The sequence below is a fragment of the Apteryx rowi genome, unplaced genomic scaffold (assembly GCF_003343035.1).
Source record: "Apteryx rowi isolate R43461 unplaced genomic scaffold, aptRow1 scaffold_7, whole genome shotgun sequence".
Lineage (NCBI taxonomy): Eukaryota > Metazoa > Chordata > Aves > Apterygiformes > Apterygidae > Apteryx > Apteryx rowi.
Genome location: NW_020450982.1, coordinates 7,708,409 through 7,735,228, shown reverse-complemented (window position 1 = coordinate 7,735,228; position 26,820 = coordinate 7,708,409). Strand labels below are relative to the sequence as shown.

The 26,820-nt window shown below is 40.4% G+C and overlaps 1 protein-coding gene across 1 annotated transcript; it reads right to left on the bottom strand.

The window, feature by feature from the left end:
- Positions 1–303: 303 nt before the first annotated feature.
- ST6GALNAC5 (ST6 N-acetylgalactosaminide alpha-2,6-sialyltransferase 5) lies at positions 304–19,031 on the bottom strand. Its single transcript, XM_026086679.1, has 4 exons — positions 18,984–19,031; positions 14,975–15,384; positions 9,586–9,693; positions 304–1,932 (listed from the first exon to the last, which is right to left on the bottom strand). Exons 1-4 carry the CDS (start codon positions 19,029–19,031, stop codon positions 1,701–1,703), a joined length of 798 nt encoding a protein of 265 aa, XP_025942464.1. The 3' UTR covers positions 304–1,700.
- Positions 19,032–26,820: the final 7,789 nt, after the last annotated feature.

Below are 26,820 nucleotides of genomic sequence, written 5' to 3'. Positions count from 1 at the left end.
GAGTGGCTCTCTGCGGCTGGCTCTTTAGGTCCATAGGATTATGGGGGTAACAGGGTGTTTCACCTCTGTGGAGCAGTTTGCTGCACTTCATCCCCAGAGAATTGGGGCATCTTTAGGGCAGTTTTGCAGCTATTGCTATCAAGTTTTGGCAAGAGGAAGACACCGGGTCATAAATGGGTTTAAATGATACCAAGTTTGGTCCCAGTTCCATGTATTGCATCTGAGGTTGAGCTTCTTGGGTTTAGACATTTTAAGGTAGTATCTTTGTTCTAGCTTTAGTATTTGTCTAATGAGAGAGTTTCATCACCTGGAGTACAAGGCTCCATGCAGTAATTATTCCTAGTGATTACTTTGAAGAAATTATTTGAGTTTTAACATTTGTGAGGCAAAAGGAAAAATACTGTAACAGAAATCCTCTTTATTCACAAGCCAAATATAACCCAGTAAGACACATTGTGAGGTTCCATATACAGAACTAGCATTGTTCACCACCTTAGTTTGCAGGGATTAGCCATGCTCAAGTATTTCATGAAGAAACTGCCAAGTGGTGCTAACTAACTTTGTTGTTTTTAAGGAGCCAATCTTTAACTCACAGAACTTGTTTCACATCCTAACATCAGTGCAGTCCAGGATCTATGAGGAGATCAACGATGATCTTGGAGAAGTGGAAGGCAGAGATTTTGAAGGTGCAGTGCTGTAGTCTATGTGATTCCTGGTTTTGGCTGGTATGGTCTGTATTATAGTACCTGGTAGTGGAGCTTCTTGATTACAAAAATTTGGTCATGTTGTTGCAAGCCATTGTTGTCTGGTTTGTAGTTTGTTTGTTACTTCAGGAAGACGGTTGCTGCTTCAGTCTCTTGCAGGACTATAAGAAGCAAAACTGAATGCAGTCTTCTCTGACCCCAGTCGGTCTCCTCTTCATTGCAAACATGTTGCTATAGACAGTGATTTTTTCAGATAAACTTTGCCCTCCTTCCCTCCACATCTAATTAAAAAACAGCAATTAGATAGCATAGCAGCAAATGCACATTCATATCAAAAGGAATTTGTCTACCATTGTCATATTAAAATGAGGTGTCAGACTGTAGAGTTAGCTAGATTTGCACGTGGGCCCCATTCTTGCTGTTAAAGGCTTCAGGCTGGAATGGAGCCCCAAAATTTTAAATTTCCAGACCAAATATTAATTACATGCTATATAGAATCCTTTTCCCCCCCCCCCAAACAATTTATAAATAAAAAGCTAGGCTTTTCAAACCATCAGCAATATTAATTTTGGATTTGAAGGATTATGAAAGATAAACAATCACATAATTGTGAATTAGAAAAATACTGGCCTAGGTTGCATAAAAACCTGCATTAAATAAGTACTGTAAGTTTTCACTATGAAAATTCAGTGGCATTGTACTTAAAAAAAACATAATGAATTAACCATCCCATTAATGATACTCAAGTTGCTTTTCACAAATTACATACACATACAGGAAGTCAGATGGCCAGAAAAGGCTATATACTGGTTTAATGTACAGTTTGACACAAAATACTCTTGATATACTCCATCATACTTCCTGACTGTTGTYGCAGTTCTCATCTGCAAATCCTGTTACTCTTCTCTAGGCTGCTTGCTGTCCCAGAAGGTCCAACAAACACCCTGAAAGCTGATACAGTAGGTGACTGTGATTGCAGTCTTCTGTGTTCATCCCTCAGACCACCGGTTTAATCTCAGGGTGATTTACAGTAAGTGGTTCTGGTTTCCAGTCTGGTTGGAAAAAGCGAATATTGAATGTCCGTGCCCAGTTCTCAAACACTCGTTTCTCTGTGATGAAACGATGATGGCTGCCCTTTCGGCCCCGCTCATGGGAAATGTACATTGTGCATTCATCAGGTCCCAAAGGTTCGTAATAATGATAAGGTACTGAAAGATGATTAGGATCCCTGTGGAAGAAAGAAAATAGATGGAAGCCCCGGATATTCCTTTTTACTGATCAAAAAGATGCTATCTTTAATAAGCTGAGCCCTTCTCCTAGTTAAACCAAATTTCTAGATATCTGTATTTTTTTGCATATTTAATGCATCAGAATGGGGCAGAGGTTTTTAATTTGCTCTTTCTGTTGTTTTCTTTTAATCCCCTCCTCCCTGTTAAATAAAGAACAGCAGTAACTCAAAAATAAGGGAGAATGCCACAGGGCTATATTACTATCCTGAAATTTGAAGCACACTGCTTAAAAGAGATTCACATCCACGTTTGCGACTTGTAAAAAGCCTTGCAGTGGCATTTACTGAACTGAGGGAAGAAAGGGAAGGGAAGGACAGAGAGGAGGAGGTTATCTGTGTCACTTCAGCTCAGGTGACATTACCAGCATGGTGCATAAGGATGCGAGCGCACAACTTCATTAACACATCTGCATGTCTGAGTGGTGATACAGCCTGCTGTTGCTGGGTTTATAATCAAACAGATCTAATGCACACAGGAGTTCTTTTTGATTTTTTAATGGAAACTTTCATGTATCTAAGGTAAAAATTAAAGCTGTTCACCCTTAGTATCCTTTTGACCTTGTGAGCCCACCAGCATTAACCTGCAGGAGATGCTGCACCCGTGTGATGACACATAGGACAATCTTAAGAGCAATTAGGTGTTTAAGACAAAGATCATTTTAACAGTTTTAACCTCAATATTTTGATCTTACATGCTTCAAAAGGTGCATCTGTATTATATCTGTAATATAAACCAGAGCAGATCATTCTCCTTTTGCCTTATTTGTTCTCTGTACTAAACTGTACTCTTCGTGTTTTTACTTTGGGCACAAGTATTTTGGACTGACAAGAACTCATACACAAAATAACTGTTTCTATCAAGAAATATATATAAAAAATATAAATATATATATATATATATAAAAAAATATATATATATATATATATATATATAAACTCTCCAGACAGAATAACCCAATTGTAATGACATTTTTCAAGCCACAGCAGAGTCAGTGTAAAGCTTGTATGCCCTATCTCCACAGTTACTACCATGAACTATTTGGGGTGTAAAAAAGGATAACCAAAAGTTAATCCAAATATTACCATTTAGTGAAGCCTTGGAATTGCTCTGTGTTAAAACCTGAGGACAGGACCCCAATACAGAGCAAGAAAGTTAATGCAAAGTCAGGGTTGTCAGCTCTAATACTGAGTTTATTATTTTCATTTTGAAGAGCTAATATTTAAGCTTATTTTCAATTGAATGCATCCACAGTCTGTCAGTATTCTGTCCTGATCATTATTTTTATTATATAATTCTGTCACCTACACAATTCTCTAATTTTTCTTATTTTACCAATATCCATATTATATATGCAGTGGTAATGTATGATACTGCTGCTGCTTTCCATTTGTACCTGAGATTAACATTTTAATTCAATCAATCTATCTAGCTTCCTAGTAACATCACAGTGTGATCAATCTTACAACACAAGCGTAACAATAAAATTGCATTTCTAAAATAAGATGGATCTTAAATTTACAGTATATATTCTCACTGGAATACATAAGAGAACAAAAAGAAATCCTTTAATACCTTATCTATATAAAGCATTTTTTTAATTTAAAAAAATATCCTTTCATATATGTATTTAATATTTTTCTTTTTTTAACTACCACCAAGTGCAGACTGTTAGATCTCAATCTTCAATTAAATTTTCACACACTTTTTGATAGATTGGACCTTTTAATTAGTATCTTCTAAATGAATTGTTTGTAGGGTTATTATAAACGTAACAGGATACATTTTAATGTGATTTTTTTTTTCTTAAAAACTACTAAACAAACAGGCATCTGTCTTTCATTTAAATTACTCATCCTTTCTGTACTGAAGCTGGATTTTCCTCTTGTGTTCCCAAGTGTAAATCTGTGTAGTTCAGTGGAAATTCACTGCTTTAAAATAAAGATTGTTAAAGTTGGAATCATATCTCCAAAAGACTTTGGATAAACGCAGTCACAGTGAAAATGAGTTACCTGTGCACAGCCCAGTGCCGCAAAGCGAGCCTATAAAGTTGCTGGCCCTGGTACCTCCTGGCAGATTTGGTTAGCGTTTTCCTCTTTTTTTTCCCAAAGTAGTAGTTGAAAACTGTGACTACAGACCATACAGTAAGCCTGAGCTAGGTCTGCAGAACTAACCCCTGCTTGGTTTGCAGAACACGAAGGAGAAGAGCACGAAGCAGGATGTGGATTGCGGTATGTCCCTTCCCTCTTCCTTTCCTGTATGTTGAAATCAACAGCGGATCACGGCGATTACTTTTGACCGGAATCACATTTCCCTCTAAGGATCTGTAGGAACTCTGGTCATTTTTTTTCCACACAAAATTCAAAGGATACAGGCACAGGGGTGGTGGTCTGTGTGTGTGTGGATCAGAGGGAGGGAAGGAGAAAGACAGAAGGCTTGATAGTGGTCCTTTTTTCTTCTCCTCCCTCATAACTTAGTATTCACCTAGGGTTATACCCTTCCTGTTGCCTCTTTGAAGCACGATTTTGAAGCTTGTACCTCCCAGCGGGGGCCTTATTTGTTGTGCTATTGATACTCTACAGTGGATTTTTAGCAATGGATTTCCCTCTTGAAGACAGGGATTCCAAATTCCATTAAATGTACTGAAGCTAAAACCAGCGTATCCCAAGTGGATGCCCTTAGCTCAAGACTATAGTGGGTCCCTGTATTTTGTGCATGGTTCTGGCAGAAATATTCCAGAAACGCCTGCTGCATGGGGCCTGGCTGGCAAGAGCAGCAGAGGAGCACAGCCCGGGCATCCCGCTGGGTTCAGGCCCTGACTGACGGGTGCCGTCGAGGCTCGTGTGCAGCCTCACTGGCTGAACTGGGGGAGAATTCCAACATATCAATCCAGATGCTGATGACTTTAGGCCTCTCTGGGGCTGACTGAGGTTTTGAGGCTAAACAGACAAATGCCACATTTTGGACTGAGGAACTCTGAAAGGCAGTTAGGTATCAGGAAAGAATTGTCTGAAGTCTTTCTCCTTCCGTGGGAATTCTGGATTCCCCTAGATTTCATGCAAGTAGGGTTTAGATTTGAACTCTGGCTTGAGTAACTACACCATAACCCAATTTAACTGTACTGTGTTATCTTCTAACTCTGCAATTAGCTTGTGTCACCAGCAAATGAAATGCATGAGTAATTTCTATAAGGAAATTGCTTGCCACCTCATTTATTAACATTAAAACAGATGCTGTTTTATCACTGACTGATACTGGACATTAATCAGTATTTTGTCAGACTTTGCATGCATATTAATATCACAGCTGGGAGGAATCTGGGGAAGGTCCTTTGTAAAACATACTGTACTTCCTGCCTAATAGCCTGCCAGCACAGCAACAGCGTAAGTGCTCGTACCCAATGTCAGTCATCTCTTTGCCACTTCAGTGCACATTTTCCCACAGATGGTATCCACCCACACTGAAAGCTGAAAATACAGTAAACAGTGTTTGCCTCAAAGGAAACAAAGCAGAAAAATAAGGCCATCCCATATCACRTTCTGGTCAACCTCTTCCTTTACAAACTAAAAGTGATTATAAATCAGCCCACAAAACTATATGTATTCACTTGCTTTGTAAAAGAATTCATATTTTGAAGGGTGACTAAAACGTCATTATCATGCTGAGTGATGGGCAAGGCACTACACCAGGACTGTGACGATTTCTGGATAATTTTTTGCCTTCTGTTCCTGGTATCCCTTTTCCTTGACCTTCTTTCAAGCCCAGTTTTGCTGAACTCTTTATACATTTTGTTCTGGCTACACAAAGCCAAACAATGCAGCAGTTACCAGGTAATGAGGTGAGATGTGGGTGTAAGGATTAAAGGGCATGACTATCTGCTGTACGGCTGGAGTTTAAAATCTTATGAACACCTCCCAGTTAAGCCTCCCCCCCATAAACCCCAGCCAGTGTGACTAGCAACAACTGCTTTTTTTGCACTTGATTTAAAGCAATTGAAAGTGAGGAGAGGGAGGTAAGAAAACACTAGATTTAAAAGCTGTGCCCAAAGGAATAAATTAAAAGATTTCAAAAGCCAATTTTCAGGCAAATTATCACAGATGGGAAATGGCCTGGCAGTCAAATGATTCTCCATAGGAAAATGATCTGGCTCCATATTCATATCTGTTAAAATAAGGCTCTGAATAAGCTTTAAGCTTCTGTGAGCTCCAGAAGGCCCATGAAGAGACTGGGGGGACAACAGGGCTCTTCTTGCTACCACCTCGAGTTTTCCTTGCATGCACGGAAATACCTAAGGAGATATTCAGATAGACAGGGGCTGGTGTTGTTACAAACTGCATTACGGCTTGTCTGTGGCCTTTCCACAGATGCTGCTGAGCAGCCACCAAGAAAAGTGGCAGCACTGTAGCTCATCCAGGAATTGTGGTGCTGTCGGAGCAGGATGGCTACGGATGGCGGGGGGGGAAGAAAAATCCTTGATGGCCCCGTTCAGGAGTCCTTGCCTGCGCATGGTGCAGGCTGCTAAGGGAGCTCCAAGAGGGAAACGCTGCCTGTCTGGGGTATTGGCTTGCTCCAGCCAAGGCTAGGATTGCATCCCCGCACACTGAAAATAATACAGCAAGATGACTTTTCCTGCTTGAGTTTCTTGTGATAAAAGAGCGAGAGGTGCGTGCACACTCTCTCCAAAAATCTTTGCAACGTGCATGCTGCCAAAGGCTTTCATCTTATTTCTAGAACGTGCAAGTCGGATGTATTTAACAGCATGAGAGCAGTATCAAAGCCATTAACCCTAATACAGTCCGGCATAAGTGTGTAGCCAAGTAAAGAGATTCAATATTACATACAGCTTTGCTGCAGCATACTCAGAAATTCACAATAATCAGGTCACCAATTCCAGTTCAACTATAAACTCAATAACCAGTGAAAGTAAATAGAAATGAATCTAAAACACATTATTGCAATTAACAGTGACAAATCTTTGTAGTCTGTAATGCACACTCCTTTAGCTGGCCTGTTTTTCCTGCCTGGGTAGGAAGCAATTTGGTTAATGATCTTAAGCTCATAATTTGTAGCAGAATCAACAGTATGATATTCATGATACCTTTGAGATGTCCTTCATGTTACCAATGTGATACTAATTTAGTTCCATGACAGTGATTTCCCCCCACACTCATTACTTACTCCAYAAATTAATACTTAAAAAATAATGGATAGCTGCTGAAGTTGTAAATTTGGTGACACTGAACCTGAATAGAAATAAGAATATTAGCTTTTTTTTTAATCTTAGATTCTTTAGTTGCACAGCAAATGAAATAAACTTGTATCTATATCATCTCACACACAATTAGGGGTTAGTTTGTTGGTTTTTTTTTTTTAAATGGTAAATTTGTATTTCATCTGAATGAAAACCAGGGAAGTCTGGCTCAAAGTACAGCCATTTACAGAGTATTTCTTGACTTGTGATATTCTATTTTTTTGTCTTATTTCTTTGAAAGGAAACACTCCTCTTTTTAACTTCTTAGTGAGCGGATAAAGAACAAACTGAGAGGGTTAATTTCCATTTCTGGCAACATAGTCTTTTTACAAATCTTCATGGATGGCTTTCTCCAGGCTTGGCCACTACAGTTTTCCTCTTTGTCAGCTGATGAATAAAACTAACCTAAAGACATTTCATATCCTTTTGATTTTAAGAAAATTTTTCCCTTTTTATGACCAGAAAAGTGAACATTTATGTTATGATTTGTTATACTGCCTATAATCATTAGCTATAACTCTCAATAGTAGGATTSATTATTGTCTTTCTTGTGTTATAATTTAATATTATATCCATTTGATTACAGTGTATGAATTCTATGAAAACCTTTCATATGATCTCAGTGACAACCTTAGCCTCTCAAACAGTTTTGGTTTTTGTTTGTTTTTTTACTAAGTATGCCTACCTAAGCCAATCTGACTTTAACAAGTAGGGACCCTTGCTTGGAAAGTAAGGATTGTGCCTTGTTTTACACTGACTTGCAATTTTTAGTTCATCAGTTTAAGAATTACTTTCATGTGCCACTGGAATACAGCCTGGAGTAAGACAGAGCAGTCACTGTAGCGATGCCAGGGGCATAACCGTTTCAGCACAGGAACTGGAGACGAGTGTCTTGGCCGACTGAAACAACAGGGGAACTGAAGTGCTGTGCTGCAGAAGGCATTTATGTTGTCTGGACTATCTGATCTAGCGTGTTATTCTCCTTGGAGGATTCATGTTGAAATCTGGCAGTACATTACGGCGTTTGTCATCAGTGTTTTGTTATAATTTGTAGAAGTTCTCACAAAGTGGAATTTAGGTTTGACATTTGATATTGTAATTTCTTCAGGGATTTCTACTTCTTTTTGCCCAGGACAAATGCAGATGCCTGAATCATCCTTGTTGGTACTCAGAAGAAGAAAATCAAACAGTCCTATTTTTAGGATAAATGAACTAACCTGCCACTGCAGCCTTGCGTCCCTTGCCCCCGAAAGGCATCTCACTAATGAACTAGATTTCAGTGAGGTCCGTAAATTTGCAAGAGGAAATTCAGGAAAGTAAGTACCTCCTAGTGAGAAGGGGTTCAGGAGCAGGCGATGAAACGTTAGCTGATGCCATCTTAGCATGACTGTCGGTACCAGCTCTGGGCATAGCTCCATCACCTAACGGTACAGGTGGGATCAGGACGAGGTGTGGGCACATGGCCACATTTCTCGGAAAGGCCAGAGAGCTAGGCCTAGTAATGGAAGGACATATGATACTTAATTCAGCATAAGGACTGCTGATGCAAACAAATTTATATGAATTTTATACTGGATGGGTGCTTTGCATCATGTGGCTAACATGATTTTGGTCCAGTACCAGGAGTCTGGAAGACTGGTTTGCTATCACTGACCCGTACTGAAACCTTAACCAGCACCTCAGGGCTGAGTCCTGAATATGACCCGAGGCGTAACGTAGCTGTAAAATCTGTGCAAACCATTACAGCATGAACTGGTCGCTTAGCTTCCACTGACAGAATTTGTGTGCTGCTTGTATCATTTGTAACCCGCATTTTGCATGAGCAGAATGGGTGATTACAAGGCTACCTATTCTGCAGGAACAAATTATATTTTTTGTGGGAATTATTCAGGAAGCCAGTTTACTGGAAGACTGGGATTTATGTGACACAGATACAACAATCTTCATTTTGTTTACATAAAAAGATCAATTTAGAAACGAGTCATTATGAAAACTCCATTCCTCCATTAAGGGGCAGGGAGAACCTTTAAAAAAAAAATGTAGCATTTTCCAGTACTCCTTTTTTCACATTAACTTCATGCCAATTATTGCATTATTTTTAGGTGATAAATATTCAGAAGCTAAAAGAAACCAACAAGATGGATTAATTCTCCCACACTACAAATAAAAACTTTTATATAACGTAATTAAATGCTGTTGTTGTTTTCAGAATCAGATTTTGGGACATTAATTAATTGCTTTAAGAGGACTGAAGACATATTTCATAGAAAAAAATTAAAGATTCAGATATTTATCTATAACATTCAAGCTTGCTGGCTAATAATGGTTCTGAAATAAATCCTACCTGCAGAAATCCGGTGGCACCATGCCATAAACATTTATCCTGTCACAGAGCTCTAATGCGATAGTCATTGTGAACCAGCCCGTGCTAAGCCAAGTGTTGGATATCTTCCTGAAAGCAAAAACATAATTAAGTTTCTAGGCTGACAAATAATTCTTGAGATAGCTGAAGCAATTTCTGGGCAGTTTTTTCATTCTTATGAAAGGTTATGAAAATTGGGCAACCAAGACTACTTTGGCTCATTCATCTTTTAATGATTTTACTCGTGTCTTCTGTCAATGGACTAATCTATGCAGAAACCGCCCTTGCTGCAATTAATTTTGGGCACAGCAATGTTAATATTTAGCTGACCTTTTGATAAGTTTACCTTAAGTGACTGAAACTTCATGTCCTATATTTATATTCTTCTGCTAGTAATGTACTGGGAAAATATCACACATCTAGAATCACTTAATGGAACTTGCACATTAAATGTTCAGGAAGACACACTGCAGGGGATGAAGAGGGCTGTTTAAAACGCTACTTCCACACCATACAGAAGAGGTCGTCTTCTGGAACAGGTCAGCCTCAGCTGGCCTAGTCACACCCTCCCCTCCCATGGTTTGGTTTCTGGATGCTCCCAGCCATTCAGCGCTCCATGCGCCCAGACACCCACTGCGGCGGCTGGCAGGAAGCTCCTCTGATAGCTGCAGCTGTGCCTGTCTCTGAGCCAACCTGGGACACCTTCCTCCCGGGCCCTGCGTCCCATTCCTGCCCCGGGGGAGCCCTGACTGTAGGGGAGGGATATGTGAGAACAGCCCCAGGGAGCCCCCTACGGCAGCTTCTTTCCTGGCCTACGCTGCAGCCTAGGACATGTCGGTAAAAGAAGCACAACTGATCTCAGCACTGTTTATGCAAAAAACAGTAGGTGCTTTTAGGTAAGTAACTGCTCACAAATAAAAGAGATTTACAATCTGGGCTTAAATTTTGCTGTCTCACAGGTCCTTATCTGCAAAATGGCAACAGTAACACTTCTGCTTGTCATTGCTGTTTAGTGTATAAGAACTAGGTATTATAATGGTCACCGATTGCCTGGCCACATGCACCAAAATTCCCAGTCCTGTGTTAAGTTCCCACCCTCCCCGTATGCCTTGGGAGAGTTGGGTGTCTTGGAATGGGATGGCGAAGGAAATGCCAGGGAGGAGCACCCTAAATGTGCAGTGGCAAATGATGGGACACCTCTACAGGACCAAGTCCGGCACCTCTGTTAGCAATGGAGTCACAGCCCTCAGTCCTCTTCTGGAATCAGGAAAACAAATTCACTGTAAGGTCTCCTCTGAAGTACCATTAAAAGAGGAAGCAGCAGGTCTCCCTCATGGCTACTCACTCATTTAGAGAAGTAAGTCCCTCAGGAAGGAGAAGTTAAAGCTCATGTTATTTGCTTCCCAAAAAGACAGCCTCATATTCCTGACTGCAGACTATCATCGTGGCTGGCACTCCTTTCACCTCTTACCAAAGCTGAGCCATTGCAGAGCTCTTGTATGACACACAAGCTGCATCAGATAGTACTAATATGGAATTAACCCCACTCCGGTACAGCTGTATCTGACCCCTGTGAAATTCGGTKAGCCCAAAGAAAGCACAGGAGAGAACATGATGTTCTACATCGGAGCCTTCATCTGGGGAATCCAAGGTCCTGACCCCAGTTCACAGCCCCTCTTTTGTAATTTATCCTGTAATAGCTGAATGCAAAACAGCCCTGCAGGCAGGGCCTTGAACCCAGGACACCCACTGCAAGCAAGTGCCATCATCACCAGTATCGTAAATGAGCAGGCAAAATCATACCATGCAGATTCCTGAGCTAATGCTAAACAAGTTGGTTTGGAATTGGTCACCTCCAGGGCAGTAGAAGGGAGATGTTTTAAACACACTCATATTGAGAAATGTCTCCTACCAAGGTCTCCCTTTTGCTCAGTGAAATAGACTGTTGTAAACACAAGGGAATTCTTTAACCAAAAAGGCATAAAGGATGCTGGGGGAGCCTAAGTTGTCTGTCCAGTCCTTTCTGGGGCACCTGGTAAGCACATGAGCTCCTGAAAAGTACCTGTATGTCTTTGCTGCTCCTGACATACAGGCTTTCAGGCTAAGCTAGCAGGTTGAGAATAACATGCTGTGATTTAAGCATCTAATTAGTCCAAATCATGGGGCCTTACTTCTTTTCTGAATTTGCACTTAAGCTTTTTTGGGGCCAATTCGTCACAGTGTAGTAGCAGAGTCAGTCATAAGCTCAGCAGAGGCCTTCAGGCACTACAATGATACAAAACAGTAAATAATTTCTGGCTCAAAATTATTAGGAATGGGAAAGGCAGGGAAAAGCTTAAAAATTTGCTTTCCTGCCACTTGAGAGTTTTTGAGCCTATGAATCACTAGGCAATTTAGGTACTTAGTCAGGCTAGCGTACTTGGGAGCATGCACAAGGCCATTGTTTCAGGTGACTAAGACTTTGCTTTCCAAAACTGAGGGAAAAATTACATTTAGACCATGATCTAAGCGGCTAGCCTTTGCCCAGGTCAGGAAAGCTATTTAGGCTGTATGCTGGGTTAGTTTGTGTGCCACTTACATGCAGTTATTTTGTTCTTTACTGTTTTCAATAAATAGGAAAGTAACTGATTTGAAATAAGCTAGCTTAAAAGCCAAACAATGGAATAAAGATTTAAAAACTTATCCAAGTACCAATCTAGCCTCTTCAAATACCACCTCTATAGGACAGCAGTACATTGCCTTTTCATGAAAGATCTGAACAAGATTCCAACAAAAGGATACTGTTTCTATACCTAATCAGTTGTAATGAAAGAATATGAAGAGCTGTCATGTGCTTATTAGGGGGAATTATCAGATATTCTTTTATATGATGAACTAACACACTGTGCTGGTAATTCTGTAGTGCACACTAAATTACAATTAAAGGCCTTTCTGCTCCACCAAAATCTCATTTATAATCTCTATGGAAATACTCTTCCTGCAGTTATTTCATTTATGCTTCCTTTATCTAATTACTATAATATTGGTTCTGAATCATATTTTCTTAATGTACCCTTATTCAATTATAAAGTTATTTTCAAGTACAGTTACTTTATAACACCAAGTATATTGCTCTGCAGACTTTGTCATTCACTATACTATTTAACTGGCAATGTTTTCTGAAGGTTTCCCTTCATCTTAAAATCAGCTTTTTTTTTCATAAGGCACAATACATCCAATTACATTTCTCTCATCATTTTCAAGACAGAAATGAATGGTTTGATTATGGCAACCCTGCAATCAGACTTCCCTCTCCCTCCGTTGTTTTTTGTAGCACTAACGTTGAGAGCTCAGCAGAAACCTCCCGGTGAACGGCAGACACTCTGGGATGTGCAGTGCTCTGCTCCTGCTCCCACAGCTATGTAAACTCTCTTTCCTTACAAATTCCTTACTACCCATGTTTCTTTTCATCTCCTCTCTCTTTCTCCTTGCTGCCTGTTCATTTATTTTCATCTCTTGTTTTAATCATCTTCTTAGTCCTTCAAGTATGCTGTATGTGCCCTCTAAAGGAGCAGCTGCTGTACAGCAGAGCCTGCAATTTCCTAAATGCAACGGGACCTGTTTATGAGGCTGAATTTTGCTGGCATCCAAGTGCCCTCGATTCACCCTGGGAGTTTAGGGTGCCCGTGACTGAGCCTGAGATAGCCTGTGATAATGCCACTGAGGTCTCAAACTCCTCGAGACCGGGCCTGCTGCCTGTGCAGAGAGAGAAATGCTTTCCTCGGGTGCACAGCTCTAGGTCTGCTCTGGCCAGGCGATGCAGAGCTAGAAGCAGCAGCTTGCCTGAAAACACCAATTGCAAAGCCAGCGTCAGGAAAGGACTGGCACCCGGGCTGCCCACCGCAGAGCTGGCCGGACTGAAGCAGAGGAAGTAAGCTGCTCCTCAAAACAGGGGGCTGCAAGTGGCGCTACCCTAAAAGGCAGCAGGCACATCCCTGCGTGCAGCACCTGGCCCTCTGGGCTGCCAGTAGCCCATGTTACAGCTCTGCTGCAGCTCTGTGTACTTGAACGCCTCTAAATACTGGGCATACAGATAATCCTTTACGCTGCCTAATTCTCATAGGTTATAACAGCCTCACTTGCTCCGCTCTGGATGAACAAGTCTGGAAAAGACAGTGACACAGTTGAGCTGGCAGGGTAYCTCCCCTTGTTATCCTTCCTCCTAGTTCCGGCAAAGGAAGGGATTCGCAGGCATACATTTCAAGACGAAGAGGAAAGGGCCTTTAATGGTAAGACCTGAATAGTTACTGTGCACTCTGGTGTTAGTGTAGGTTGACCGAGAATTTAGATACTTAGTTTGATCCCTTATGCCTGAACGGAGCTCTGCAAGCGAAGCGTGCGGCATGTGACAGACGAAGACAGCAAACGCAAAGCAAAGATACAGCCCCCATCAGGTGACAGGATGCAACAGTGCACTGTGTCACTGGCCGCCCGGAGACAAAGTCTGTGCTCTTGAGTCTTCCCTACCCGCAGAGGCTCGAGGCCAGCTGCTGGGCTTTGGTGTGCACATGTAGTATTTGTGAAGACACAAAATGTCACCATGAGTTACTGCACAATAAACCTACCTCTTCATTTGTACCTAAGTGGAGACCCTGTTCTGTTTTTTACAGCTACATATTTAGTATGTAAAAAATATGAGTTCGTTAAAAATAAATGTATTTCCCTCTAGGAAGCCTTTGGCTTAAATGCCAGTTTTCAAACATTATACATGAAAATGCTCAAGTCCTGCAGTGGGTCACTTATTAAAAATTTGATTTGAAGATCAGCGTGCAAGTCATAAACAGTCTCATAAAGATGTAACTATCATAATAACTTTCCTTTTCCCAGTTGGAAATGTAAGATGAACTGTTCAGAAGCACCTAATGTATGAATAATGTTTATTTGTTTTACAAGAAGCTTTACAGCTGCAATGTTCCAAGAATGCTTAAATTCAATAAACAACTATTATAATTCACAGAATGATGGCATTTCCTCTATAAAAAACCATAACCTATCCATTCTGATTTTTCAGAATCAGTAGAAAATTTTCAGGTATATTACCCCAAAGTGAGATTTAAACATTTCCTACCTCTTTGGATATATAAACAGTACATCCTGATTCTGGTATTATAAGTTGATGAGGCAATACTCAATGTAAATTATTCTGAGGCATATTTTTTACTTACGTTACAAGTGATGTTACTTGGCATATCATATCATATTACAAGTCATGAAGCAGAGTATTTAATGGGTATGATGTTCCCTCTGAACCGCTCTGAAATTGCTGCATATAAACTACGTTATTTTATCACAGTATGACTTCCCCCAAATGTATCCACATAAGTTTTCTCACCTGTCTTTCCCGGTTTCCCGTTTAAAAAGGTCATCAAATTGAAGCATCTTGTGGCGAGAAATCATATATGCTTTTAATTGAGGCAGTATCTGATTCATCAGCTGCAGGTTATTATACACCAAGCCTTTTCCATCTCTCCTCATGTAGCTGCTAGGACCCCAGAAGATAAATACAGCTCCATGGCTCATATTTAAGAGTTCGTTGCGATTTCGTAAAATCCTCTGAATACTAGAGTGTGCAATGACTCGAAGGCTTGTTTTGTTTCCCACATCTTTTCCATAACCTCGAGTAGGTGCATCGTTCATTCGTATTACACACTCAGTCTGGTCGATTTTGTCACCTTGTTTACTTCCCAGAAGGTGTCCAGAACTGGTTACCAATGCACAACTCTTGCAGTGCATTTTTAAAGGCTGCAAAGACATACATACTTCAAAATTAGCTGTAAACACCTTCCCATTCACTATGTAAGTGATGACTATAACTAATATTTTACAGGTATACAGCATATTCTAGAGCAAAAAATCTCAGAGGACTTGACATAAACGTCTCCCAGCGGTCTTCCCAAATAGATAGGACTTATTATCCACCCATTTTGTAGAGTTAAGTCCATTGTTTAAATCCTCCTTTCCTCTGCTGTTTAACTTTCGTATACCATAATTCCTGTTCCTCACCGCCTAGGACTGTACTACTTCCACTTGCCATAAATGAACCAAAATAAGAGTATTTTTGATTCCTCCTCTTCTAGTTTTTGCAGGAAATAATCATTCATAAGCCCAGTGCTAGAGAGCACAAGCGTGAACAGCTTTTCAACCCCGAGGTGAGGGCATTTTGCTAAGGGAGGAAAACCAGTCCAATCCTTCCATACCATTTCCAAGCGAGTACCATAACCGCTATGATGCTCTCATTCCTTCGTTGTGGCTCAACAGGCAGAGCTGGTCATTACTGTGTGCATATATTTTACAGGACAGTGAGTTGGTTAGTCCTCTGAACTTTTTCTAGCTTGTCAGCTCATGTTTAAAAGTTATACAATAAAATGGAACAGGAGGTATCTGTTCAGTGAGTGCCTGACCTAATGGAAGCAGGAGAGTAAAATAAGCTTTCATGAAAATGAAAATGCATTATAAATCATATTACTGAACTATGCCACCAATATATATCAATAAGAGGAAGTGTATTTGCTGCTCAGCATGAGAACTAAAAAGGGGAAATGGGTTATCTAACAGCATCCCAAAAGTGCTAATTCCAAACAAGAACATAGTAAACTGGGAAGCGAAGACTGTCTGAGGGTGCACCTCTTCAGTGGGGCTCTCCGAAAGAAAACCTTGCAACATTTAAGAACAGTAACATGCGATTGCAGAACATGGAGCTTATGTCGCCTGCATAGGCAGAACGGAGTGGTCTGACTGCCCGTCTCTTCTGATGTCCTGACCTGACTTGCTGTAGTTTCTTTTGTAATGGCTCTCCAGAAGAGGAAGAAAAGCCACTAAACTGAACTGCGGTTTTCTCACCAGTCTTAGGTTTCTTGGAAGAACATTTGGATCTACTGATCTTCTCTGTGGAGGTCTATCCAATTTTTCTTTTATTTTCATCATTAACCATAAAGTTACTTTTCCTTGGAGACACAGGGGCCAGCACCTTTCTGGTGTGTAATAGGCTTATTTAATTCTAGAGGCTTTCTATCAGACACAATATGCTGAGAGCAGTTGGCACTGGCACTGCTGCACTGGCCTGATCCCGTAACATACTAAGGACTCAAGACTAACAACTTTGTTGGTTTTGGAGGACGCTAGCAAACTAAACCACCCATGACAACACAGGCCCTGACACCTCTTGAGATCAAACTCTGTGGCTCCACATGGCACCTAGTTGTCCATGCTATTACCACCAGGGCTAGCACACCTCCAAATGTAAACTTGTAAGTTTATTAAAAATGAGGCTATAGTGACATATTATTACAGTTGGTAATCAACAATTTGTATATAGGAAACAAATGATTAAATGAGTGTGTAGTGATGTACAACTTAAAACACTAAAACTGAAAACAAGATATAGCCTAGGTTTTAAGACAGTCTCAATCCCTTGTTTGAGAATGCTTTGGTCTAGTATTTGAAGGGGCTGTTTGATTTAAATAACTGTTGTTTTTAATTCTAAAGTTTCTGAAAGAATACATCGGATATCGTTTCATGGGTGCAGTCTGAGCTTATTTTCTGTGAGAATAGCTAATGAATGATTACATGCTTTTTCATTAAAGACAAAATAACTAAAAATACAGGCAATTTGCATAATGATATAACCAGTAAGCTTTATATCCCCGTCTTCTCCAAACAACAAAGTCCATTTTCTTTCATTTATATGTATTGTAATCCAGAACTAATGATATGGGTAGAAATGTTCATGCCTTTGTGAGCCAAGGTTCCTAACACAGTATTTACATACATTTTCCTTCAGGCTTTCATCTGGCACTTTGATGAATTACCGAGCAAAAGGCTCTAAGGTGAACTAGCTGCTCCACCATCATGCTTGGAAAAGCAAGATGAAGTGCTAATGAGGTTAAAGGAAACGTGCTCAGCACCACTGGTAACTCACATGGGTTTGAATATCCACATAGCCAGATATTTTCACCTAACAGTCTCTGCTGGTTTCTAGCCTACTGAGCTACAACTTAACTTGTTTCTTTTAAAGAGAAACCATCAGTTGTTAGGAAACAAGAGCAGCCATCAGTGGAGCTGTGGAAACTTTTTTAGGGGGGATAAGAAATCTCAACATTTGCAAGAAGAAAAATATTAACACCCTGCCCCCCACTCCCCAGTACATCTGTCCCAGATCTTGCTTCAAAACTGTTCCTTTTGGCTAAAAAGTCTTCACACAGAAACATTCAGGTATTGCCCAGCTAATTCCTGAATGATGCATGAGGGCTGATCCCTCGTAGCTGCTCAGGGCGAGTCATTTTCACTGGCCTCGCTCAGATTCATTTAGTCCAGATCTACAAAACTCACACCCACGTTCTCATACCAGCTGTTTATAATGTCTTGACAATACTGAAAGCAAGGAGAAAAAAGCTTTTGGCTGTAATATTATCTCATTGGGAGGCAATGGCTGCACCACAAATGTCACCTACTTAAGCAATAATAATGGAGGCACAAGACATTTCTTTGGGATTGATGACCAGCTGGGAAAAGTTGATGGCCTGAGAATAACCAGGGCCATTAAACCAGACGAACATTAACTCCACAGAAAGCTCTCTGTTAAGGTAATTATTACAGTGGTATGTGGAAAAAAAGCACACCCAAAAAAAGCAAACCCAAGACATACAGGTATATTTTCAGGTAGAGAATGCAATCCTTAGGCCATTAGTCTTGCTTCAAAACACTCAGAAAAGGGCTAGGGCGAGAGGTAGGTGGGTTTCATGACATCTCTATTCATTCCCTTGAAACGTATCCTACAATGCATGTGAAAGCTGCAGACACTGACTGGTACCATTGTCACCAACCGTCTTCACCACGTGTGAAATATCCAGCCACGTTTCCCTGGGTATCTGAACTGCATGTACAGCACCTAGCACAGCGTGGCACAGCACGTGGCTGCTTCCACAACACAAGTCACATCAATGTTCAGGGCATTTTCTTAGACAGTGAATGATCCAAGAATCAGCCAAACAAATTACCTGAATTCTCTCTGTCGGTTCCAATCACCTAAAATACAGGTGGGGAGAAGGAGAAAGGAGATTTTACAAAAGCAAGCTCAGTGTGCTAGAACCGCAGAAGACAATAAAATCAACCTCTGCTTCATCGATGGATGGGATATACCAAGGCAATGAAGAGAGCAGGTGAACCTTGCTAGGTCCTGATACACCCCATAACAGCACCGTGGTGGCCACAACAAGCGAGTGCAACCTGGCACTTCCAAAAGTGTCAGGGGCCAAAATGACTCCTGTGAACTTTGGCTCTCATAACCCCAGTAAGTGTTGTTGCTGTATCATATAGCTCTGGTTTGTTTAAAACCAACTAACAAGCAAACAAACTGAAACACAAAACCAATGCCGGAGTTGTTTCTGCATTTTCCAATTTGAGGCAATTTCTGCTCTGTATTGACTGTAAAATCTATGTTGGGCAATAATAGAAAAATTTTGTTTTCAGACACTTTATTGCTTGAAAGAAATCAATGGAAAAATGTTATTCCTCATTCAAAATATGTTACTCTTATAGATAATTATTTTCTTWGTGGTGAAAGCAAATGATCAATTTTCTTTTTTTTTTCTTTTTTCTTTTTGTTATAAAAGACCTTCGATTTTAAAGCCAAGAGTTAGAAAACAAGACAATTCCCTCCAGTAAAATTAGAAACACTAGAAAACACATTTTTTCCTACTGAGTACTTAATGACCTGCTTTTGAGAGCCCTGTGTTCAGATCATTCCATTATCAGTAGTATAAAAATTTCCTCTCTAGAAATTAAAACAAAACATATTTTATCTTGGCAGCGGTGACCTGCCCTGCCTTCTCCCCCCGCCAAAGTAGATATTCTAGAGTCAAGAACAGCTCACTACTGAGACAAAGACCCTCTGTCCCTTCATGATCAGGAGCATTCCTAATAGACCCAGCTGGAAGTATTACAGATGATTTCCAAGGTGCATTGGGAGAAAGCAAGAGAGACCAAGAAAGGTTAAAGAATATCCAAATTTCTTATGGATGAATGACCTTTAACTAAACACTTGAGACTGCAAAGTGCAAAACATCAATAAGACTGCTCAAGTAACTCTGAAATATGGCTGCTACTAATAGCATGCCATAAAGCTGGAATACTTGACAGCTATGTTTTCCTCTTACACTCCATGTTATTACCCAGTACCAGCATGGTTGTCTTCTGGTCGTCTTGTCTAACCTAGAATGAAAGAAAAACTGTAGGTCATCTTCAGCCTGTACTAGCTGAACCAAATCAATGACCTGCTCTACAACAACTCCCAAATCAACCGCTAAAGTAAAACCAGTGGTAGAAATAAGAAGTCTGATGTAAAGAAAGTTTTCCATTTTCAATTGAATTCAGCGTGGGGCCATATTAATGGTTAAAAAAGTACAAATGAACACTAAAAGAAATTGTCTTACTGGTTCAGGCGATACCTGTCTTTCCTATCATTCCACAGCAGTTTCTTGCCTTCCTTCCTTCCTTTCTTTCCAGAAATGAATTTTATTGGTAGGAGCTTCACATCGACCCTACCTACTTCCTACAGTGCCTGTCCTAAGGGCAACGGCTGGCCTTGTGAAACGCCCTGTACGCTACCTCAGTGTTTGCTTTTTACATTCTGTGCCTTGTGCACAGAACTTCACCAGCATTTCATATGTGATGTTAAACGAACCCTGATGTTCACCCCGTGTTCAATGTCATTTATTTGGCCTCTGCCAAGCACCAGCCCCCCCTGCACCGCTGGCTCACTGCAGACAGCTGCTCCCGCTCGCAGAGCCCTGTGTCCCTCAGCATGGCTCCAGCTCCTCTTGCCATCACCTCCGTCACTCAGGTTTCTTTACTCATAGCATGCAATGAATACTGCTGTCGACACAGCAGCAGTGAGGCCCAACTGCCTAGCAAACCAAATCCATGTAAACCAAGCTGCAGCTGCTGTTACRTACATGCAGCCAGTCCTGCATCCTTCTAGTGGTTATCATCTTCCAGCAGGACTCCAAGATGTCCTTTTTAACTGGTTAATACCTTTCTCTTAAGCATCCATAAGCTCCAGTCCACAGCCGCCTCATGTTCATTTCATGCTATGTACTTTAAATGCTATGTTTGGAAATCTCCCAGTGTGCACGTGTTCCTCCATATGCTACAACAGGCGTCCCGTGTAGCCTCTCATTAGCTTGCTGAGAGCCTCCTCACCAGACCTGTAGCTGACTGCATGGCTCAAGCTCCCCATTATGTCAGCAGCAGATCCACAATAATTAGATTTCATATTTTTCTGGCTTGCACGGTATTGTTTTAGCCTACATGAAGTAACCACCCATGATTGCCATTTCACTGCAGGTATGAGCAAGCAGTACTGTGTTGTTTCCAAGGGCCTGTCTCCTTCCTTAATAATTTTTCTAAAAGATCGATGACTCTAAGGCCAAATCTGCTCTTCAAAAAATTCCCAACAATCACCTTAAAGTAGAATGAAAGCCTTGAAACCTCTCATTTTCCAACTTCTGATCTCTGAGTCAATGCATCAATTTTGTGTGGCTCAATCTGTCTCATTAGTGAAGCACAGCTGTGCACACGAGGATTTCAAAAATACAAGTATTTTGGGGTACCTGATCACATGAAAATAATGYAAGTTCCCTGATACCTTTTTTTTTTGTAATATATTGATGTTGGAACACTGCTATCATAATAATATGAAAAAGAAGAAAAAATGAATGAAAAATATGTAAGCACAGAGAATTTGCTTTGGTATTTTCAAGTCCCATCTATCTGACACACTATTCAGTGAGGCTCTCAAACTAGTCTCTGAATGGTAAGAATGATTGAGATGTATATTGGGATAATTGAGGTAACAATTCTGTATCTAAAAAGCTGGAACAAAAAAGAATATACTGGAACACTTAAAACATCTGGAGAGTTTAGAAGAAGGACCAGCTTCAGCCTTCGGTGGTACTCGCCCTTCTCAGGTCTATGAGAATTTTGGTGTTGGGGTGCCAAGTCCTCATCTAAGACATGATTTTGCTTTGACCATGCAGTTTTCATACGTATGTTCAGATAGGGAACACAGCTTAAATTCCACACGACACATGCCAGCCCAGCCCGTCCCCTTAAGGTTCAGAACTTTTCATCCTTTAACCTTTATGCAGCAGGTACTGAGAGGTCTTAAAAAGAAAAATATCCCCAGAGCAAATACATTTATAATTTTTGTTGAAGTAGACTTTTGGAGCTTTAGAGAATCTGCCGTGAAAACAAACTGCATTATCCACTGAGCTAAAAGCACCAATTGCCCTAAAACACTGTAACCCAATGACTGATATCGCGCAAGTAAACAGAGAGGGTTAGGAGATACCACTTCCCCAACATTGTTAATCCTTATGCAAATCCAAATAACAAGCATTTGCAGCAAAACTTTGCAATTCAAAAAAGGTCTGGCAAGTCTGTTCATGAAGATAAACACATGTCTGTTTAAAAAGATAAAAGATAAAACAAATGAATTTCTTATTATTTCTCTTTGTTTCTTGGGCTGTGGAGCTTGAATATGCAAATGTTGTGGAAACACTGGAAACATTAGCATCTTCATTTCCCATTGATTTTCCTGAGTTATTTAATTAACTGGACTCTGCCTTCAGATATTTAATATGTAGGAACAGTGAAATAGCCAAACTTCAACAAATACATTCATCAGACCAGCGATTACTGCCTTTGTTTTTATTTCTCAGAGGAATGGCATATTTTTGCCTTCCATGATACTATACTGACAGGCATCTACAAAACATGTAGTAAAAATACAATAATTCTATTTTCAAATGGTCCTTAGGCGAATCTAATTCAATTCCAAAACACAAGGCTATATTACAAAAAGAAAAATAAAAAAAACAACAAATGCACTCCATAAAGCTTTCACTGGGATAATTTTCTCAGAAAAAGTACCGTTAGGCACATTAGTCAATGAAGAGTCTTCTGCTTGTGTGAAGTGTTTTCCGGCACATTAACTCTTTTTCAGGGGACTGCCTGCTAGTCAAAGCTTTCATTAGATTAATTAAAATATGGCTCCTCTCACTGGAAAGAAAAGGCATGAGTTTGGTTACAGGAGATTGACTACCTATCGATACCAGGCCCTTCGCAGACACGTAAAATACCAGCTGGAGCTGCACAGGAGCCTGAGCAACAAGATAACTTTTAGTATATGGACCACATTTCTTATTCGGAAGCATGATTACAAGGTGCTGATGTTTTCCCCTAAGCCACCTGAAGTGAATATAAGGTGCAACCTTGCAAATTGTCAGCACATATAAAGCTAAGATTTAGAGAGTAGTTTCCATCCTGCATCCTATAAATGTGTCCCATGAGGAAGATTAGTATCAATCATAGGCTTATTGGAGAGGGAGATAGGATACAATGATAACCTGAAGCTATCAACTAGAGTAATGGCCTAAGAAGAAAAAGCAATCAGAGAAAGAAAAGAATATCCTCAATGAAAGACAGAACTGGAAAATCAGGGAGGAATGTATCACGCTGATGAACATGAGCTGTTATACAAGAGAGAGAATCATATGAACAATATACAGGCTCTAAAGAAATGGTTATTGCCTAATGTTTATCTTAAAAGGAGTGCAAATAGACATCCATATTACATCAAACCGCTTTACTTTTGTTCTGCAGCTGAAGTGCGTGCACTAAAATGCAATAAAGCCACAAGCATGGGGTCTCAACTGTGCAAACTTATCACAGAAGTTTCAGAAAAACGGATTATTTTAAGGGTCTACAGAAAAGCTATTGAACAGTTTGGATGTTTGCTTCAGAAAGTTTTCAAGTCAGCTGCTTCTTTTGTGTGTTTAGGTATGTTTTCGCAACTCTCCCCAGTTTAAACGCTCCATAGAAATATGTCCTCAGCTGCTCCCACTGCACGTGTCATGGCTGTGAAAGGTTTCGTTCGATACTTCAAACTTCACAGGGTCACTCTGAGCAATCTTTTATCTAGCCTAGCTTTAAAGGTGAGCATCACTGATCCTTAAACTCCATGCCTCCATTTTCAACTTAAAGCAGTTGTGTCTTGCTGTGACACCCTTTAGCTCATCCAAATGCATCTGCACTCCAACTAGAGCCGTGTCTCTAAAGGGCAATGATGTGCCAGGAGCTGCAAGGATGCAGGCAAACCTTTCCAAGGGCACTGGGTCTCTACATGGCAACTTCAACACAGCACGCCAAGTCTCTAGGATGGGTCAGACCAAATTTGAGACCAAATGCCTGATTAGGAAGAGTCCTGACCCCACAGGGAATTTTCTCTAGAAGGTATTTTGTTTTGTATTTCTCTATCTTACTCAGGTAGACTGTCATAAAAAAATAAGGTTCCTCATTCCTTTGTTCAAAGGTCTTTGTTTCAAAAATGTCCGGCCTCCCTGTATCCTCTGAGACCTTTCAATTTTTGTGCAACTAGCTCTGTGTCATCTTCAGCAGTTTATTTCGTATTAACCCAGACTGCTCTACACTCTTACTTCTGTCCCTCTGAGGACAGAAGCTAGCTCTTCATCCAATGGGTAACAGCACATCGGAAATTAGGGAAAGAAAGCAGATTAAAAACCTGTGTTTTGTCAAAAGATAGAGTTTAAAATGTTTTGTGGAGAATATATCAGGTTCAAGAAAGCTTTACCAACTCCACTGMAGGATGCCAAGGCAGCCTGCCCTAACTCCTGGCATACTGATGCCAAAGACTGATGCTGGAGACTGGTACTGGATTTCTACTGGCTTTAGAAAATCACTAGAAATTTCTCCGATGCACGTATGCAGAGATGAGAGAGAGTGTTTTGGGCTAAAATAGTTTCGAACTAAAATTAGGTGAAAAGAATACAACTTGAAGACAGATGCATAATATCCATATCTATATCTGTAACTATGGATCGCTATAATTCATACTCATTCAACTCATTCCGGACCACAACTAAATTTGAAAAATAATCCTATGAAATCAGGGGTCAGTTTGGGGGGTGGGGGGTATTTTTATTTGTTTGGGGTTTTTTTGAGGGGTCTCAAGCACTCCAAACACTTTCTCTCTCCAACTCATTGATTACTATTTTCACAGTCCTGATCAACAGACAAAAATAAACATATTTATCCTATTCAGATGTTTGTATCTAGTCTGTTTGTCAGTGTGCAGGTTAATACAAAATTGAAGAGTCAGTGGATGGAAACATTCAGCCCCGAAATGCCCCATCGCAAGGGTTAATCAGACAATCAAGTACAAGAAATGGCACCCCGTCTGCCAGTGTGGAATTTGACTCTCCAAAGAGACAAGATGGTCTTTTACAGCAGGAGCATCAAAATTATCTTCTGAATAAATCAGGGGTAAATAAGTTTTGGGGGAAAAGGCTGAAGTTCACTGGAGTCTCTGGAAGAACCAGGGAAAGAGGCTGGCTGGAGGGAAAGACGGGCTCTCTCCGAGGAATGCGGCCTGAGCCCTAGGGCAAGTCCTTGAAAAACTGAGTCAGGAAAGAGTTGACAGCAAGTCAGCAAGACACAGGGAGAGAGGGGATTTCACCTCACTAGAGGTGGAGTAAGTGGGTTTTCTTCCATTTCGGTATCTGTTTAATTCACAGACATTTGTAATTGTGCCACCTACTGTGGCTGTGGCAAATAAATACTTTTATTTATATTTTACCATCACCTGATTTGAGTGAAGGGTGATTCCCAGGAACCTGCCTAACACTCTTTAGTAATATTCCTCACTTAAACACGTAGCTTGTTGAAAAATGGGGGAATGATGCAACTTAAAACCCCAGTTATCCAACAGATTAGGCCAGGGTATTAGAAAGGTAGAAAGGTGTGCTACAGAGAAGGTAGAAAGCATGAGTTTAAGAACAGATATCACAGAAATCAGGAAAAAAGGAATTATCTTTCAGTGAGCAGCAGTAGTCAGGAAACCTCCCTGGAAAGAGGTAAAGTAGTGMGGTGCACAAAAGTCCCAAAGGGTTTGTGGGGGCTTTCTATACCTATTTTACTCTAATAGTCCTAAATTGTACTCCTTGAATGTGATCTCTGTGGCATTTAGAGTGCATTTTACCTGGCAGTGACACTAAAGAAAAACAGTTCTTGCCCAATTTTCTCCTGTTTTTTGGAGGAAGGGGGAGGAGGGGTGTAGGAGAAGTAGAAACAAGTCAGAAAAAAGCAGCTCGGTGGATGGCATTGCTTTCTTTAGTGGCACTGAATGTGCATCAAAATTCAGCCCGAAGTGCTCCAAGAAGATGGGTAGTAATGGTGGTATAAGAATGAAAAGGAAAATTTGACAACATCACCAAGAAGCACTAGGTTGCAGATGTCTTTCAAAATATCTTTTAACCCTTCAGTGTTTTCAATCACTATTAAACAGCAGCTGTTTTGTCAATACCGAAAGCCTGGACATCTACCTTAGATCTGTAATCAGGAAATTTTGGCTTCTCTAAGTGACACTAGTTTTCCCAGATGAACTTTTATCACGCAGTCTCATCCGAGCAGAAGGCATATTCTAACTTAATTTCCCAGCACTGGACACGCAGGCCGTTGTTCCAGCCTTAACTCCAGATAACGCCTGTTGGTCTTACCAGCRCCCCTGGCAAACCTCGCCTCTCCAGGGCCACAATTTCAAACCGCAGGAGGGATGGCAGAAGCCAGCAGCCAGACATTATAGACATGTCAGCATGTACAGCTGGAGTTTGGTCCCAGTCATTCACTTTCTGCCACATGTTCTGTTCCCCAAAAGACATATATTAGCAATAATGCAGCATATGTACCAAAAAAATTAATAATCACACGATAGTGCTACTATAATTAAATAGAAATTAAATGACATTTTGTAGAATGGGACAAGGTCTGAAGGCTTAGCTAGTTTCCTTCTTAATTACTGTGTAACATCCTGAACAGAGCACAAATCTTTTCAACATGCTAAACACTGGGGGTTTTGTTTGTTTTGAAAGACTCTAATGGATATTTCATTTGCATTTAATTAGAAAAATAAGACAGTTTATTTTGGTTCAATATGTATTTGTTTAGCATGTGGACAGTTTCACATCAGAAATCAGGGTTTTTTTTCTGATCAGAATTAAGCAATAGACATCTGGGCAAAGCAAATAAAAAAAACAGATCAATATATTTTCAAAGGAAAGCTTGTTAATGTAAAAATGTCTGGTCCTATAAGAACTAGATTAT

Excerpts from the sequence above, each read along its gene's own strand:
- ST6GALNAC5 (XM_026086679.1), bottom strand. The coding sequence starts at position 19,031 with ATGCAGAAACAACTCCGGCATTGGTTTTGTGTTTCAGTTTGTTTGCTT. Across the intron at positions 9,694-14,974 it reads CGGGAAACCGGGAAAGACAG|GAAGATATCCAACACTTGGC; the intron begins GTGAGAAAACTT and ends TTTTGCTTTCAG. Across the intron at positions 1,933-9,585 it reads GTGCCACCGGATTTCTGCAG|GGATCCTAATCATCTTTCAG; the intron begins GTAGGATTTATT and ends TTTCTTCCACAG.